Below are 14,000 nucleotides of genomic sequence, written 5' to 3' on the forward strand. Positions count from 1 at the left end.
TCCCATTAGCCCTGCCTGGCCAACCCAGCAAAGGGAGAGGGAGCTGGTTTCTATCCCATTAGCCCTGCCTGACCATCCAGCGACAGGAGAGGGAGCTGGTTTCTATCCCATTAGCCCTGCCTGACCAGCCCTGCAATGGCAGAGGGAGCTGGTTTCTATCCCATTAGCCCTGCCTGACCATCCAGCGACAGGGGAGGGAGCTGGTTTCTATCCCATTAGCCCTGCCTGGCTGACCCAGCCAGAGAGGGAGCTGGATTCGACCCCCATTAGCCCTGCCTGGCCGGCCCAGTGATAGCAGAGGGAGCTGGTTTCTAGCCCATTAGCCCTGCCTGGCTGGCCCAGCGATGGCAGAGGGAGCTGGATTCTACCCCCATGAGCCCTGCCCGGCCAGCCCATCGATGGGAGAGGGAGCTGGATTCTACCCCCATGAGCCCTGCCCGGCCAGCCCAGCGATGGGAGGGGGAGCTGGATTCTACCCCCATGAGCCCTGCCCGGCCAGCCCAGCGATGGGAGAGGGAGCTGGATTCTACCCCATTAGCTGTACCCAGCTGGCTAAGCAAGGAGAGAGGGAGCTGGATTCTATCCCATTAGCACTGACCGGCCAGCCCAGCAATGGGAGAGGGAACTGGATTCTACCCCCATGAGCCCTGCCCGGCCGGCCCAGCAATGGGAGAGGGAGCTGGATTCTACTCCCATGAGCCCTGCCCAGCCAGCCCAGCAATGGGAGAGGGAGCTGGATTCTACTCCCATGAGCCCTGCCCAGCCAGCCCAGCGATGGGAGAGGGAGCTGGATTCTACCCCATTAGCTGTACCCAGCTGGCTAAGCAAGGAGAGAGGGAGCTGGATTCTATCCCATTAGCACTGACCGGCCAGCCCAGCAATGGGAGAGGGAACTGGATTCTACCCCCATGAGCCCTGCCCGGCTGGCCCAGCAATGGGAGAGGGAGCTGGATTCTACTCCCATGAGCCCTGCCCAGCCAGCCCAGCAATGGGAGAGGGAGCTGGATTCTACTCCCATGAGCCCTGCCCAGCCAGCCCAGCGATGGGAGAGGGAGCTGGGGTCATTTCCATGTTGTTTACTCAGGGATTCTCAAAACAAATTTTTTGGTGGCCTCAGAGTGCAGCCACCAACTCTTGCTGGTGGCCACTCTGATAATTTTTCCTAAAATATTTAAATTTAGGAAAAGCAAACAACATACACAGGTCCAAATCATTGTAATTTATTTGTGTAGGGTTTTTTTTGCAGATTCAATAATACAAATAATGTACAGTTGTGACTATTCTTTACTGGACCTAAACAAAAGAGAAACACAAATAAGGTGCTTTACACGTTCTTGTCTTTCGTTGTTGTTTCTTTTGCCTTTTTTTTTTTTTAAGACTTGCTAGCTACTAAGTCTGCTGCTGTGAAAAGTGATGTTTGTATATTCATTAATATCACTCTGCACAACAGCAGACTTGTTAGCTGGCTGGGAGGCAGTGAAAAGTGATATTAACAAATACACAAATATCATTTATCACAGCAGACTTACTCAGGCCTGGCAAGCCAGGGAACAAATTAAACCTTGGATGGGGAGGTGGGTAGGGAGGCAGCAGAGGTCAGGGGTGATAGGGTTGAGGGACTGGGGGATGGAGCCTGCCGAGCCCTGTGCTTGGGGGATGGAGCTCATGGCTGGAATCTGCTGCCATGCGGCCGGAGCCCATGGCCAGAGCCTGCTGCTGTGCGGGCGGAGCCTGCCTCCTGCCACCCCAGTGCTGAAGCTGAAAGCCTGAGCTCCACTGTTGGCTGTCTGCTTCTCCGGCATTTGTGCTTCCAGATGGAGGCAGAACCCAACCCCTCTGGGCGGCCCCAGGGGAGGGGCTGCTGCTTTCCCGCCCACCCCACACACAATCACTGCCCAGAAGGTTGTGGCCACAAGAAAAGCCCCTGGTGGCCACATGCGGCCACAGTAGCCGCATTTGAGGAACGCTGCCATCATCAATACAATCGTTTACTAAGGCTTCACTACAAAAAAGCTGTTTTTTCTAGAGGGAGAGCTAATGCATGTTCGCGATCCAGCGATAAACCTTAGTGGAGAGAGAGCCTGTAGTTTTTACTATGACATAGCAAGGTGAGGTCTACCACAGGTGGGAGTACAGCACTGACCTGCCTAGCTATCTTACGGTAAAAATCAGGTGCCTTGTGTCTGCTGGAACTGCTAACCTGCATTAGTTATCCTGCGATAAACACAGCCCTTCTCTTGGCAGTGAAGACAAAGCCTTAGTGCCAGTCAGTTGCCACTGTACAAACTCTTTGGGGGTGCACAGGTGCCACTGAAGCCTGATATCCTGGGCTGAAAAGGAGGGAGTTTGTGGTGCTGGCTGCTAGGCACAGTGTCTTGTAACGAGAACACATGTGAGCTGGAAATCAGTGAAAGAGAATGCACCTGGGATCCCGCCATGCTGCTCCTCCACTTTCCAAAGCTGTTCCTGGCATACCTGTGGTTTCTGTGGAGCAAGCCCTCTCTGCAAAATCTCTAGGGATTACATAATCAGTTACTAGCCCAGTGAAGACCACAGTCTCTGTGAAATACTCCCTCCTGGATAAGACTAGGGTGCATGAGAACCAGCAGCCCCTTACATGCTACTAAGCTCCAGACCCAAGGATGGGGGACCCTTCACAGTCATTCATCTGGATCCCAGTGCATCAAAATATCCTTATCCCTGAAGAAACAAGTTTGAGCTAACTGGTGCGTGCTGAGGCTCCTCAGGAGGAGACAGGGAGTGAATGCTGCTGAATGTAAAGGACTAAAACATGCTGCTGCTCTTTCCCAAGGCATACCCCCAAACAAGCATGCACCCACCAGAAAAAGGCACCTCGAGTACTGAACAAATGAAGGCCCTTGGGAGCAATGTGACGACCAAGAACTGCACATGGAAATCTGAGCCCTTGGAACCAGCAGGCTTAACAGGCGTGAAGTGATGGGTTCCTAGGACACAGCAGCACAAGGGGATGTGACCCCTCCCATAGCAGTCACATCCAGTGCTGCAATTAGATTTCAAGAAAGCACATTTCGGGGGACTTGGACTGAGCAACGACTTCTTACAAGTCCAAACGAGAGGAAGGCCACTTGTGGAATCTTAGCAGCGATTACGGCTACAGCTGCTCATGAGAGAGAGAATATAAAGAACAAGAAGCAGCTGAAGTGGCTTCATGGGGAGCTGCTCCAAAACTAAAATCTGTGCTGGGAATGGAGAGGCGAGAGCCCAGCAAGAATCAACCAGTCATTTAGGACTTGCAGGGAAAGATAAACCAGCAGAGGTGCCCTCACTTACAACAGCAGTGCTGTTTCCATGGCTTGAACAGAGCTGCACAGCTGTGGCCAAGGTGCCAGGCCAGTCCTGCAAGGTGCCTTGATCTGAGGGTGCTCTGCACAAGAGCTGGGCAAAACGCATGTTTCAGGGCACCAAAACTATTCACGCATTCAAGTCAAATCAGCAAACAGTTTTGGCCAGAAAAAGAAAATGGAAATGCCAAAATGTTACACTTTGGCCAATTCAAAATGAAACGTTTCAATTTGCTTGTTTGTTCTGAATCAACATTTTATTTTGAAAATTAACTGATTTTTTAAGAAGCAAAAACAAAACCAAAAACCCCCAAAACCAAAAACCCCACCAAAAAAAAAAATTGAAAAAAAATTTCTAGTTCAACAAATTTAGTTTAATTTGACCCCTGCCCCTCAAATGATTTATTTTTTCTTTTTTCCTTTTGATGAGAAAAACTGAAAACATTCAGGTCTGGTTTGAACTGAACCAAAGGGGTTTTTGGGATTTTTCAGTTCAGCTCCGAAACCTACAAGTCAATTACTGCTCAGCTGTCCTCTGCATCACAGGCTCAGATCAGCAGGGGTTGGTCCAGAACAGTGTAATGCCGCCAAAGGGACTACAGGTGACCTGCACAGGGGAACGCTGAGGTTGTCTCCCCCACTCAATTTCTTCATAATGCAGAGAGAGGGGCTGGAACAGTTTGTTTTTTAGTGGGAGGAGGGCACTGTTTGCTTTTTTCATTAGAAATTCAATTCTTGCCTATCCTGTTTTAACTCAGAAGACTCTGTATGAGTCTGGAGAACTAGTAGGGTGGTGATACCAAGGAAGATAAAACAGGATTAACTGAGAGGGGAAGGGGTTTTTACTGAGTGAAAAGATTTAAAAAAAATAGTCAACACTGTTTAACACAAACTCTTGAACAGATGGAAGAAAAGTTCTCTCTCCCCCTCAAAGCTCCAGCACCTAAGCTCTCCAGTTAAAAGCTATGAAATCCATCCATAGAAACAGAGAAGACAAGATTTGATATTCCTGCTATTTCTCAGGTAAAATAACAAGCAGGAGAAAAAAAGATTTAGGTCCCTTTAGGATCTCAAAGCAGCAGCAAAGGGCATATAACCAACAAGTTTTCCTTAAAGGTGCCCTTAAAGAACTTTTACAACTTTTTCAGGGAAAAAGTGTCCGGGTATGTCTACATTAGCAGAGTTACATTGCTGGCAGTTACTGTGCCGCTCAGAGAGCGCTGAAGGGAAACCGCTGTTGTGTGTTCACACTGTCGGCTGCCTGCATAATAGCATGTTCACACTTGCGGCACTTGCAGTGGTATTCAGAGTGGTGCACTCTGGGCAGCTATCCCACAAAGCATCTCTTCCTCTTCTGCTGCTAAGAGTTGTGGGAAGGCGGAGGGGGGCATCCTGGGTCCTGTCCCAATGCCGTGTGATGCCCTGCTTTGCATCCCAGCAATCACTGTGCTTCTGTCTGCATCTGGCACCATCTTTCAATGGTTTGTGTACTGCGGGTTATGCTTCTTCCCTCTACAGGAATGGATCCTGCACTGTTGACCAATATGCTGCTCACTCTCACTAACACGTCACGAGTGGCAGTGGAATTATTTCTTAAACTACAAAGGCAAGAGGAGTTCGACATTGATCTCGACACATGCAGTAGCTATGACACGAGATGGCTTGTGGCATTCATGGAGGTGATGACCACAGTGGAACACCACTTTTGGGCTCAGGAAACAAGCACTGAGTGTTGGGATCATATCGTCATGCATGTCTGCGATGATGGGCAGTGGCTGCACAACTTTTGGATGAGGAAAGCCACCTTCATGGGAGTGTGAAGAGCTCGCCTCAGCCCTGCGGCACAAGGACATGAGAATGGGAGCTGCCCTGTCATGGAGAAGCGTGTGGCGATTGCACTGTGGAAGCTGGCTACTCCAGACTGCTACCGATCAGTCACTAACCAGTTCAGAGTGGGAAAGTCAACTGTTGGACTTGAGTTGATGGAAGTGTGCAGGGCCATTAATCACATCCTGTTCCAAAAGACTGTGACTGCTTTCAACTACCTGTAGGGGGGTTCCAAAGACGACGGATCTAGACCGTTCTCAGTGGTACCAGATGACAGAACAAGGAGTAATGGTTTCAAGTTGCAGTGGGGGAGGTTTAGGTTGGATATTAGGAAAAACTTTTTCACTGCGAGGGTGATGAAGCACTGGAATGGGTTACCTAGAGAGGTGGTGGAATCTCCTTCCTTAGAGGTTTTAAGGTCAGGCTTGACAAAGCCCTGGCTGGGATGATTTAGTTGGGGTTGGTCCTGCTTTGAGCAGGGGGTGGGACTAGATGACCTCCTAAGGTCCCTTTCCTAACCTCTGGCTGTGTTACTGAAGTCCTCAAATCACAATTTAAAGCCTTCAAGTTACAGAGAACTCACCAGTTACACTAGTTTAAACCTGCAAGTGACCCATGCCCCATGCTGTAGAGGAAAGTGAAAAACTCCAGGGTCTCTGCCAATCTGACCCAGGAGAAAATTCCTTCCTGACCCCAAATATGGAGATCAGTTAGCCTCTGAGAATGTGGGCGATACCTGGAAAAGAATTCTCTAGTAACGCAGAGATCTCCCCATCTAGTGTCCAGTCCGCAGCCATTTGGGGATTTTTGCTAGTGGCAGTCTTGTCATACCATCCCCTCCATAAACTTACCAAGCTCAGTCTTGAAGCCAGTTAGGTTTTTGCCCCACTGCTCCCCTTGGAAGACTGTTCCAGAACTTCACTCCTCTGATGGTTAGAAACCTTCACCTAATTTTGAGCCTAAACCTGTTGATAGTCAGTTTATATCCACCTCCAATTTGCTCTTCACTGGTACAGGAGATATGCTGACAGATGCCTCGCCCAGGGGCAGTGCCCTCTAGTGCTACGCCTTCCTCTGAACAGCTTATTATGGATCTGTAAAAGACTTGGCTATGGTGCCCACTACTGGAGTATCTAAGCATCGCCTGGATGTCCCTGTAGACCAGCACTGTGTCCACCCTCTGTCTGGCTTTCTTCTGTGACAAACATCCCACATCTCCTCTTCTGTTCTCACAACTCTTAAGTTATCATTACTGTTGCTCACCTCTGGAATCTCTCTGTCCATGTGCCTAAAACTGAACATATAACATGAGCCTTGGGTCTCCCTGGTGCTGAGTAGGGGGAAGTAATCACCCCCTTGTTTCACCTGGTGCTCCCATTAATAGAACCCAGGGCAGCATTAGACTTGCTTTTACAACGATTCTAATATACTTACAGCAATTTCCTCTTATTCCTTTGAAAACCCTTTGCTAATAAAGTAGGACTTACTGCCACATCGCTGTGACAATACAGTAAGAAACCTGCTAACTGAGATGATGCCACTTACCAAAGAACTCCTTTGCAATGGGAGATAGAATTGTTTTAACTATTCAAACGCTGCTATTTCCCTGTCTGCCAGCCAGGGCGGTGCCCCATTAAGGTAGTGAATTTCCAGGAGCAGATTATGGGCCTGCAGAGTGCAATCCAGAAGTTTATACTCTAATCACTTTTAGGGCGTAAACTTCCCGACAGTGTCATTCAGCTTTGACATCACTTATGATCCCGCACATGCTCTTTAAAGCACACTGAAGAGCCAGGTTTAGCACACACTGCAAAAGGGACCTTTCTGTCCCCAAAGTGCGTGTACTATAGTTTATTTCTTGGTTCAATAAAATCCCACTGGGCCAGATATTTCAAAACATGTGCAACACCCCCTCCAAACCCAAGTTACTCACACAGAAGCCCTGATGTGCACACCTATGTGAGGAATTGGATGCACACACCCCTTTCTTACATTACAGACACAGATCACGGGAGTCACATTGGGTCTTCAGGCATACAGGCTGGGGGTGCACAAAGCATGCACACTCTTTTGCAGACACACCTAGCAATCTGCCCCATTACTGCCAAGTGCTTTTCAGGGCTCTGGGCAGAATACCTGTAGCCTTTGTCCTCCATCACCTTCTGGGACATGTTAGTGTGCAAAGCTTGTCTCAACCTCCACCCTCCCAAACCAAGATTCACCAGGACAGAGACTCACCTGTGTTTTCCTTATCCTCAGGTCAGCAGATGATCTATTCAATCCTTCCTCTTGTTCAATACTCTGTTCAATACCTGGTTGTGGACAGAAGAATGCAGCTTATTTTAGACTGTTTAGAAGGGAATAAAGGTTGCTTTGCAAACCAATTCTAAAAGCCAGAATACATGTGGATTAGAGATGCATCTGGATCCCACTGCAATCCTCATGTCCTGAGATACTGGCCCATTTTATCCCAGGCTGAAAGCAGTTTTCCTGAGCACAACCACTAGCTCCAGCTGTCTCTTACCTTTCCAGACAAATACAGACAAGTGCAGTACTGGTTACTAATTTAAACAGCTGAAGACTACATCTAAAAAAAAAAAATGGAGATATACCTATGTCATAGAACTGGAAGGGACCCTGAAAGGTCACTGAGTCCAGCCCCCTGCCTGCACTAACAGCACCAAGTACTGATTTTGCCCCAGATCCCTAAATTGCCCCCTCAAGGACTGAATTCACCACGCTGGGCTAAGCAGGCCAATGCTCAAACCACTGAGCTATCCCTCCTCCCTTTACAAAATATATGGAGATATATCTATCCCATAGAGCTGCAAGGGACCCTGACAGGTCACTGAGTCCAGCCCCCTGCCTTTACTTGCAGGACCAAGTACTGATTTTGCCCCAGATTCCTAAGTGCCCCCCCTCAAAGATTGAGCTCACAACCCTGGGTTTAGCAGGCCAATGCTCAAACCACCTGATTCGGACTATGACCCTTGGTATTGACTCTGGCCTGGACCTGACTACAAACTCCTCTGCAACTCCCCACCTCAGGATTGCCCTTGCTCTGATCCTTGGCCATGACTGTCCTTGTTGGAATCCTCGCAATTATTCTCTTAGTGGTTACAAATTGATTATTTATTCCAGAATCTTTCTGTGGATTGAAGTTAGGCTGACTAGTCTGTAACTCCCCAGGTCCAATTTGTTCCCCTTTTTAAAGACAGGTACTATGTCAGCTCTTCTCCAGCCCTCTGGGACCTCACCCATCCTCCATGAGTTCTCAGAGATTCTAATGGTTCTGAGATTGCTTCTGCTAGTTCCTTAAATACCCTACGGTGAACTTTGTCAGGCTCTGCCAACTTGACTACATCTACTTTATCTACATGTTTTTTAAACTGTTCATTCCCTATTCTGGCTGGGGTTCCTTTAGTCTTTTGTTAATATTAATTGTATTGAACAGCTAGTTACAATTAACCTTCTTAGTGAAGACTGAAGCAAAACAGGCATTAAACACCTGTCTACTTGAGATCTTCAATTATTAGCTCTCCTTCCCTACTAAGTAGCGGGCCTATACTTTGTGTTTCTCTCACTCATAATGTATTTAAAGAACTCGATCTTATTGCCTTTTATGTCCCTTGCTAGTTAGTTGTTTTGTCCCTTAGCCTTTCTGATTTTGTCCCTACATGCTTGTGCTATTCTTTCTGTGATTTGTCGTACGTCCACTTGTTGTGGGATTCCTTTTTGATTTTCAGGTCATTAAGGAGTTCCTAATGGAGCCATATTGGCCTCTTACTATTCTTCCAATCTTTCCTTTGTACTGGTATCGTTTGGTGTTATGCTTTCATATTGTCTCTTCAAGAAACTGCCAACTCTCCAGAACTACATTTTCCCTTTGATTTTCTTCCCATGGGATCCTGTGACAATCAGGGTCCAGACACCCCAATGGGAGAACAGGGAGTTTGAACCCAAAAGAAAAAGTAGTTGAACAAACTGATTGTACACAATGTTAATATACTAGAACCACATGCAAACTAAGGTCTTTTATGAAAACTTCTCATGCTCTAAACTTAATAATCATTATGAGGTATATACGCAGGCCATGCTTGTGATGCTTTCATTTGTGTCTATAGAGAACTGTGCTCATAAAACTTCAGCTCCAGCTTACAGCAAGAATCATAGAATAGCAGAGTTAGAAGGGACCTCAGGAGGTCATTTAGTCCAATCCCCTGCTCAAAGCAGGACCAATCCCCAGACAGATTTTTGGCCTCCTCAAGGATTGAACTCACAACCCAGGGTTTAAGCAGGCTAATGCTCAAACCACTGAGTTATCCCTCCCCGCACTCACACTACAGTGAGTGCTCAGAAAGAAAGAGGCACCTCCCAAGTCATTTGTCTACATAAAACCAACTTCGGGTACCCACCCAGCCCAGCGAAGGACAAAGGAGGATCATTACATTTAATGGAAAGACACAGACATCCTGGCTCTTAAATCAAGAGGGGTTTTCCACATTCTGAATAAACATGAGTCACCATGGACTAAGAGACAAAGAAAAGTGAGGCAGGTGGGGGAAGCCTTTTCAAAACAGGCTTGTGTCTGAGGCTTTTCATCCAGAATTTGGGGGACTGTCTGGAAGGTGGGAGGCTGTCTGTGAATGCTGGATCCAGCCTGTGGCTAGTGGGTAGGTTGGGAAACTGTTCAAAGGAAATTGCGAACTTGTGTTAGAAAGGGGATTTTATCTAATATTATAATGTGAAGCCAGAAGTGTGGTGCCATTTATTTACTGTGTAACTGTGTGCTCTCCCTTCCTCTGTCATCTCCAAGTTTGTGGTTTTTCTGTTAAATACACCTCTTGTTTATTTTTACTCCTCACAGTCCTCTGGTGTGCAGACTGTGCGGAGTGTGAGTGCCAAAGTGAGTTTGCACCTTCAGCAAAGCTGAAGGGAGAGGTAGATATGCTGGAGGGTAGAGATAGGATATAGAACAGGCCTGCACAACTCATAAAGCGGCAAGGGCCACATTACTCCAAAGAAAACAGCTGAGGGCCGAAATCCCCCGGCCCCGCGGAAACCCCCCCCCCACCACGGCTCAGCGGAAACACTCTGCCCCAGCACCGCCCAGCCCTGCAGAAACAAACCCTCCTTTCCCAATGCCGCCCCACCAAAACAGCTGTGGGCCAAAAAGGAAGGTTGGGGGTGGGGAGGTGATCCTTGATTTTAAAGCAACCAGGGGCTCCCAGCTGAAGAGCTGGCTGGGAGCCCTCAGGGTCAAATTAAAGGGCCCCGGGCTCTGGCGGCTGCAGGAACCCGGAGCTTTGTGGGGCTGGGGCAGGGATTTAAAGGGCCCAGGGCTCCTGCTGCTGAGGGGAGCCTGAGCCCTTTAAATCCCAGCCCCAGCGCATCTGCTGGAGCCACCGCTGGGATTCAAAGGCCTCTGGGCTGCTCGTGGCGGCGGGGAGCCCTGAGCCCTTTAAATCTCAGCGGCGGCCGAGAATCTCTGCGGGCAGCTCAGAGCCCTTTGAATCCCGGCCGCAGCTGGGATTCAAAGGGCTCTGAGCAACCCATGGCTGCGGGGAGCCCTGAGCCCTTTGAATCCTGGCCGCGGCTGAGATTTAAAGGGCTCTGGGCTCCCACGGCTGTGGGGAGCCAAGAGCCTTTGAATCCCGTCCGCAGCTGGCAGGGCCGGCTTTAGAAAGTATGGGGCCCAATTCAAACATTTTTGGTGGGGCCCCGGCAGGGATGACTGAAAAAAAAAAACACATGTAAAAAAAAAGCCTTTCATTTCTTAGCAACTGGTTCCCTATAAAAAGTTCTGCCACAGTATGTATTTTTTGTACCAGTAGGGTTACCATACGTCCGTATTTTCCTCCTGGATGGCGATTTAAGATCCAAAAAGCCTGACATGTCTGGGAAAGTACAGATGTATGTTAACCCTACCTAAAGTTCTTTTTTAAAAAGATGGGTCTGAACTAGAAATGAGCTCCGCCACTCCCTGAGGGTGTGCTAGGGTGCACATGTGGGTCCCAGCTCCATCCTGCCCACCTCATTGAAGCAGATGTGCAGGGTTACTTCCCTGGGAACTACAGGGCACCAGTGGACATGGAGCTGGCTGGAGGCAGGCTCTGGCTGCAGGCTGGGCAAGGGGTGTGGGGCAGGCTGGAGACAGCGTGTGGGATGGGCTGGCTGGCTTCAGGCAGGGCCACGGGGGGGGTGCGGCATGGGTTGGCAGGGCTGGAGATAAAGGAGTGCAGGACTGGCTGGCTTCAGGCAGGAGGGTGCGGCAGGGGTTGGCTGGAGACAGGGAAGGGGGTGCAGGGCTGGCTGGAGACAGGCTGGCTGTGGGCAGCAGGTGCAGGGCTGGCTGCAGACAAGAACTGGTGCAGGCAGGACAGGAGGTGCGGCAGGGGTTGGCTGCGGGCAACTGGTGCAGGTACAGGGGGTACAGCCCATCCTGTATGGTGAGTGCCCCCTCCTCCTGCCTCCCCCACCAGGGTAGCAGTAGAAGCCCGTGGCTCAAAAGCTATTTAAAGGGCCTGGGGATCCCCTGCTTCCACTGCCCCAGCCCTGTAAATAGCTGCAGGAGCCCTGGGGAAGTGGTGGGGCTCCGGGGGCTATTTAAAGGACCAGGGCAGGAAAGGCATCTGGAGACGCCCCCCCCCCCCCGCTACCCCAGGGCTCTGGGGACTATTTAAAGAGCCTGCGGCTCCCCTGCTTCTACCTCCCCAGCCCTTTAAATAGCTGAGGGAGCCCTGGGGAAGCGGTGTGGCTTCAACGGCTATTTAAGGACCGGGGCAGCAGAGGCAGCTGGAGCCCCGGCCCTTTAAATAGCCCCCAGAGCCCCCCGCTACCCCAGGGCTCTGGGGTTATTTAAAGGGCCCGGGGCTCCCCTTCTTCTACTGCCCCAGCCCTTTAAATAGCCACGGGAACCCTGGGGAAGTGGTCGGGCTCTGGTGGCTATTTAAAGGGCCGGGGCGGTAGAAGCGACGGGAACCCTGGACTTTTTAAATAGCCCCCAGAGTCCCACAGCCCTACCCCAGGGCTCCAGCAGTGGTGCTCTGGTGGCAATTTAAAGGGCCTGGGAGCCACATGCCTTTTAAATAGCCCCCTGGGGAAGCTTTTGCCGGTACACCGTACTGGGGCTTGGGCATGTGGCCCTCTTAGGGGCGGGCTGATTCAGGGGAATTGGATGAATTGGCCTAAAGTCGGCCCTGGCGGCTGAGATTTAAAGGGCTCTGGGCTCTCTGTGGCTGCGGGCAGCCCAGAGCCCTTTGAATCTGGGCCAGGGCTGAGATTTAAAGAGGTCTGAGCTCCCCACCGCTGGGGGCAGCCCAGAGCGTTTTGAATCCCGGCCACGGCTGGGATTTAAAGAGCTCTGAGCTTCTTACCACTGCGAGCAGCCCAGAGCCCTTTGAATCGCGGCCGGGGTTGGGATTTAAAGGACTCTGGGCTCCCCGCGGCTGTGGGCAGCTCAGCGCCTTTTGAATCCTGGCCGCGGCTGAGATTTAAAGAGGTCTGAGCTCCCCGCCACTGCAGGCAGCTCAGAACCTTTTGAATCCCTGCCGCGGCTGAGATTTAAAGAGGTCTGAGCTCCCCGCCACTGCGAGCAGCCCAGAGCCCTTTGAATTGCAGCTGCGGATGGGATTTAGAGAACTCTGGGCTCCCCGCAGTTTTGGGCAGCTCAGAGCCTTTTGAATCCTGGCCGCGGCTGAGATTTAAATGGCTCTGGGCCCCCCACCGCTGCGGGCAGCCCAGAGCCTTTTGAATCCCGCAGCAGGCTGCACAGTGAGCCTCTGTGGGCCGCATGCGGCCTGCGGGCCGTATGTTGTGCAGGCCTGATATAGAGGGACCTAGACAAATTAGAGGACTGGGCCAAAAGAAACCTGATGAGGTTCAACAAGGACAAGTGCAGAGTCCTGCACTTGGGACAGAAGAATCACATGCACTGCTACCGACTAGGGACCGACTGGCTAAGCAGCAATTCTGCAGCCTAGTTACTCCTTGCAGCGTGACCTCAGCAGCCTTTCTAGTCCTTAGTCTTCCCAAATCCATCCTTCCTCAGTTCTTAACCACCAGACACTCAGACCCTTCCTCTCTGGTTCGTCATCCCCAAAGGTGTGAAACCAGTCCCCACTTATCATAGAATCATAAAAGATTAGGGTTGGAAGAGACCTCAGGAGGTCATCTAGTCCAAACCCCTGCTCAAAGCAGGACCAAAACCAACTAAAACATCCCAGCCAGGGCTTTGTCAAGCCGGGCCTTTAAAACCTCTAAGGATGGAGATTCCACCACCTCCATAGGTAACGCATTCCAGTGCTTCACCACCCTCCTAGTGAAATAGTGTTTCCTAATATCCAACCTAAACCTCCCCCACTGCAACTTGAGACCATTACTCCTTGTTCTGTCACTGCTACCACTGACAACAGCTGAGTTCCATCCTCTTTGGAACCCCCCTTCAGGTAGTTGAAGGCTGATATCAAATCCCACCTCACTCTTCTCTTCTGCAGACTAAATAAGCCCAGTTCCCTCAGCCTCTCCTCATAAGTCATGTGCCCCAGCCCCTTACTCATTTTCGTTGCCCTCTGCTGGACTCTCTCTAATTTGTCCACATCCCCCTTTTGTAGTGGGGGAACCAAAACTGGACAGAATACTCCAGGTGTGGCCTCACCACTGTCAAACAGATGGGAATAATCACTTCCCTCAATCTGCTGGCAATGCTCCTACTAATGCAGCCCAATATGCTGTTAGCCTTCTTGGCAACAAGGGCACACTGCTGACTCATATCCAGCTTCTCATCCACTGTAATCCCCAGATCCTGGACACTGAGTTTTTGCTGTGCTGTTTTTCCAACAGATCTCTGGG

At 50.2% G+C, this 14,000-nt stretch overlaps 1 protein-coding gene across 2 annotated transcripts in view; it reads right to left on the reverse strand.

Annotated features, from left to right (window-relative positions):
• Positions 1 to 14,000, reverse strand: part of STX1A (syntaxin 1A) — a 261,918-nt gene that overhangs the window by 61,475 nt on the left and 186,443 nt on the right. For both annotated transcript variants that reach the window (XM_030536352.1, XM_030536353.1), the window contains exon 5: positions 7,389 to 7,462. In XM_030536352.1, coding sequence (XP_030392212.1) covers positions 7,389 to 7,462 — 74 coding nt within the window. The remainder of the gene's footprint in view (positions 1 to 7,388; positions 7,463 to 14,000) is intronic.

This window comes from Gopherus evgoodei, chromosome 17 (assembly GCF_007399415.2).
Source record: "Gopherus evgoodei ecotype Sinaloan lineage chromosome 17, rGopEvg1_v1.p, whole genome shotgun sequence".
NCBI lineage: Eukaryota > Metazoa > Chordata > Testudines > Testudinidae > Gopherus > Gopherus evgoodei.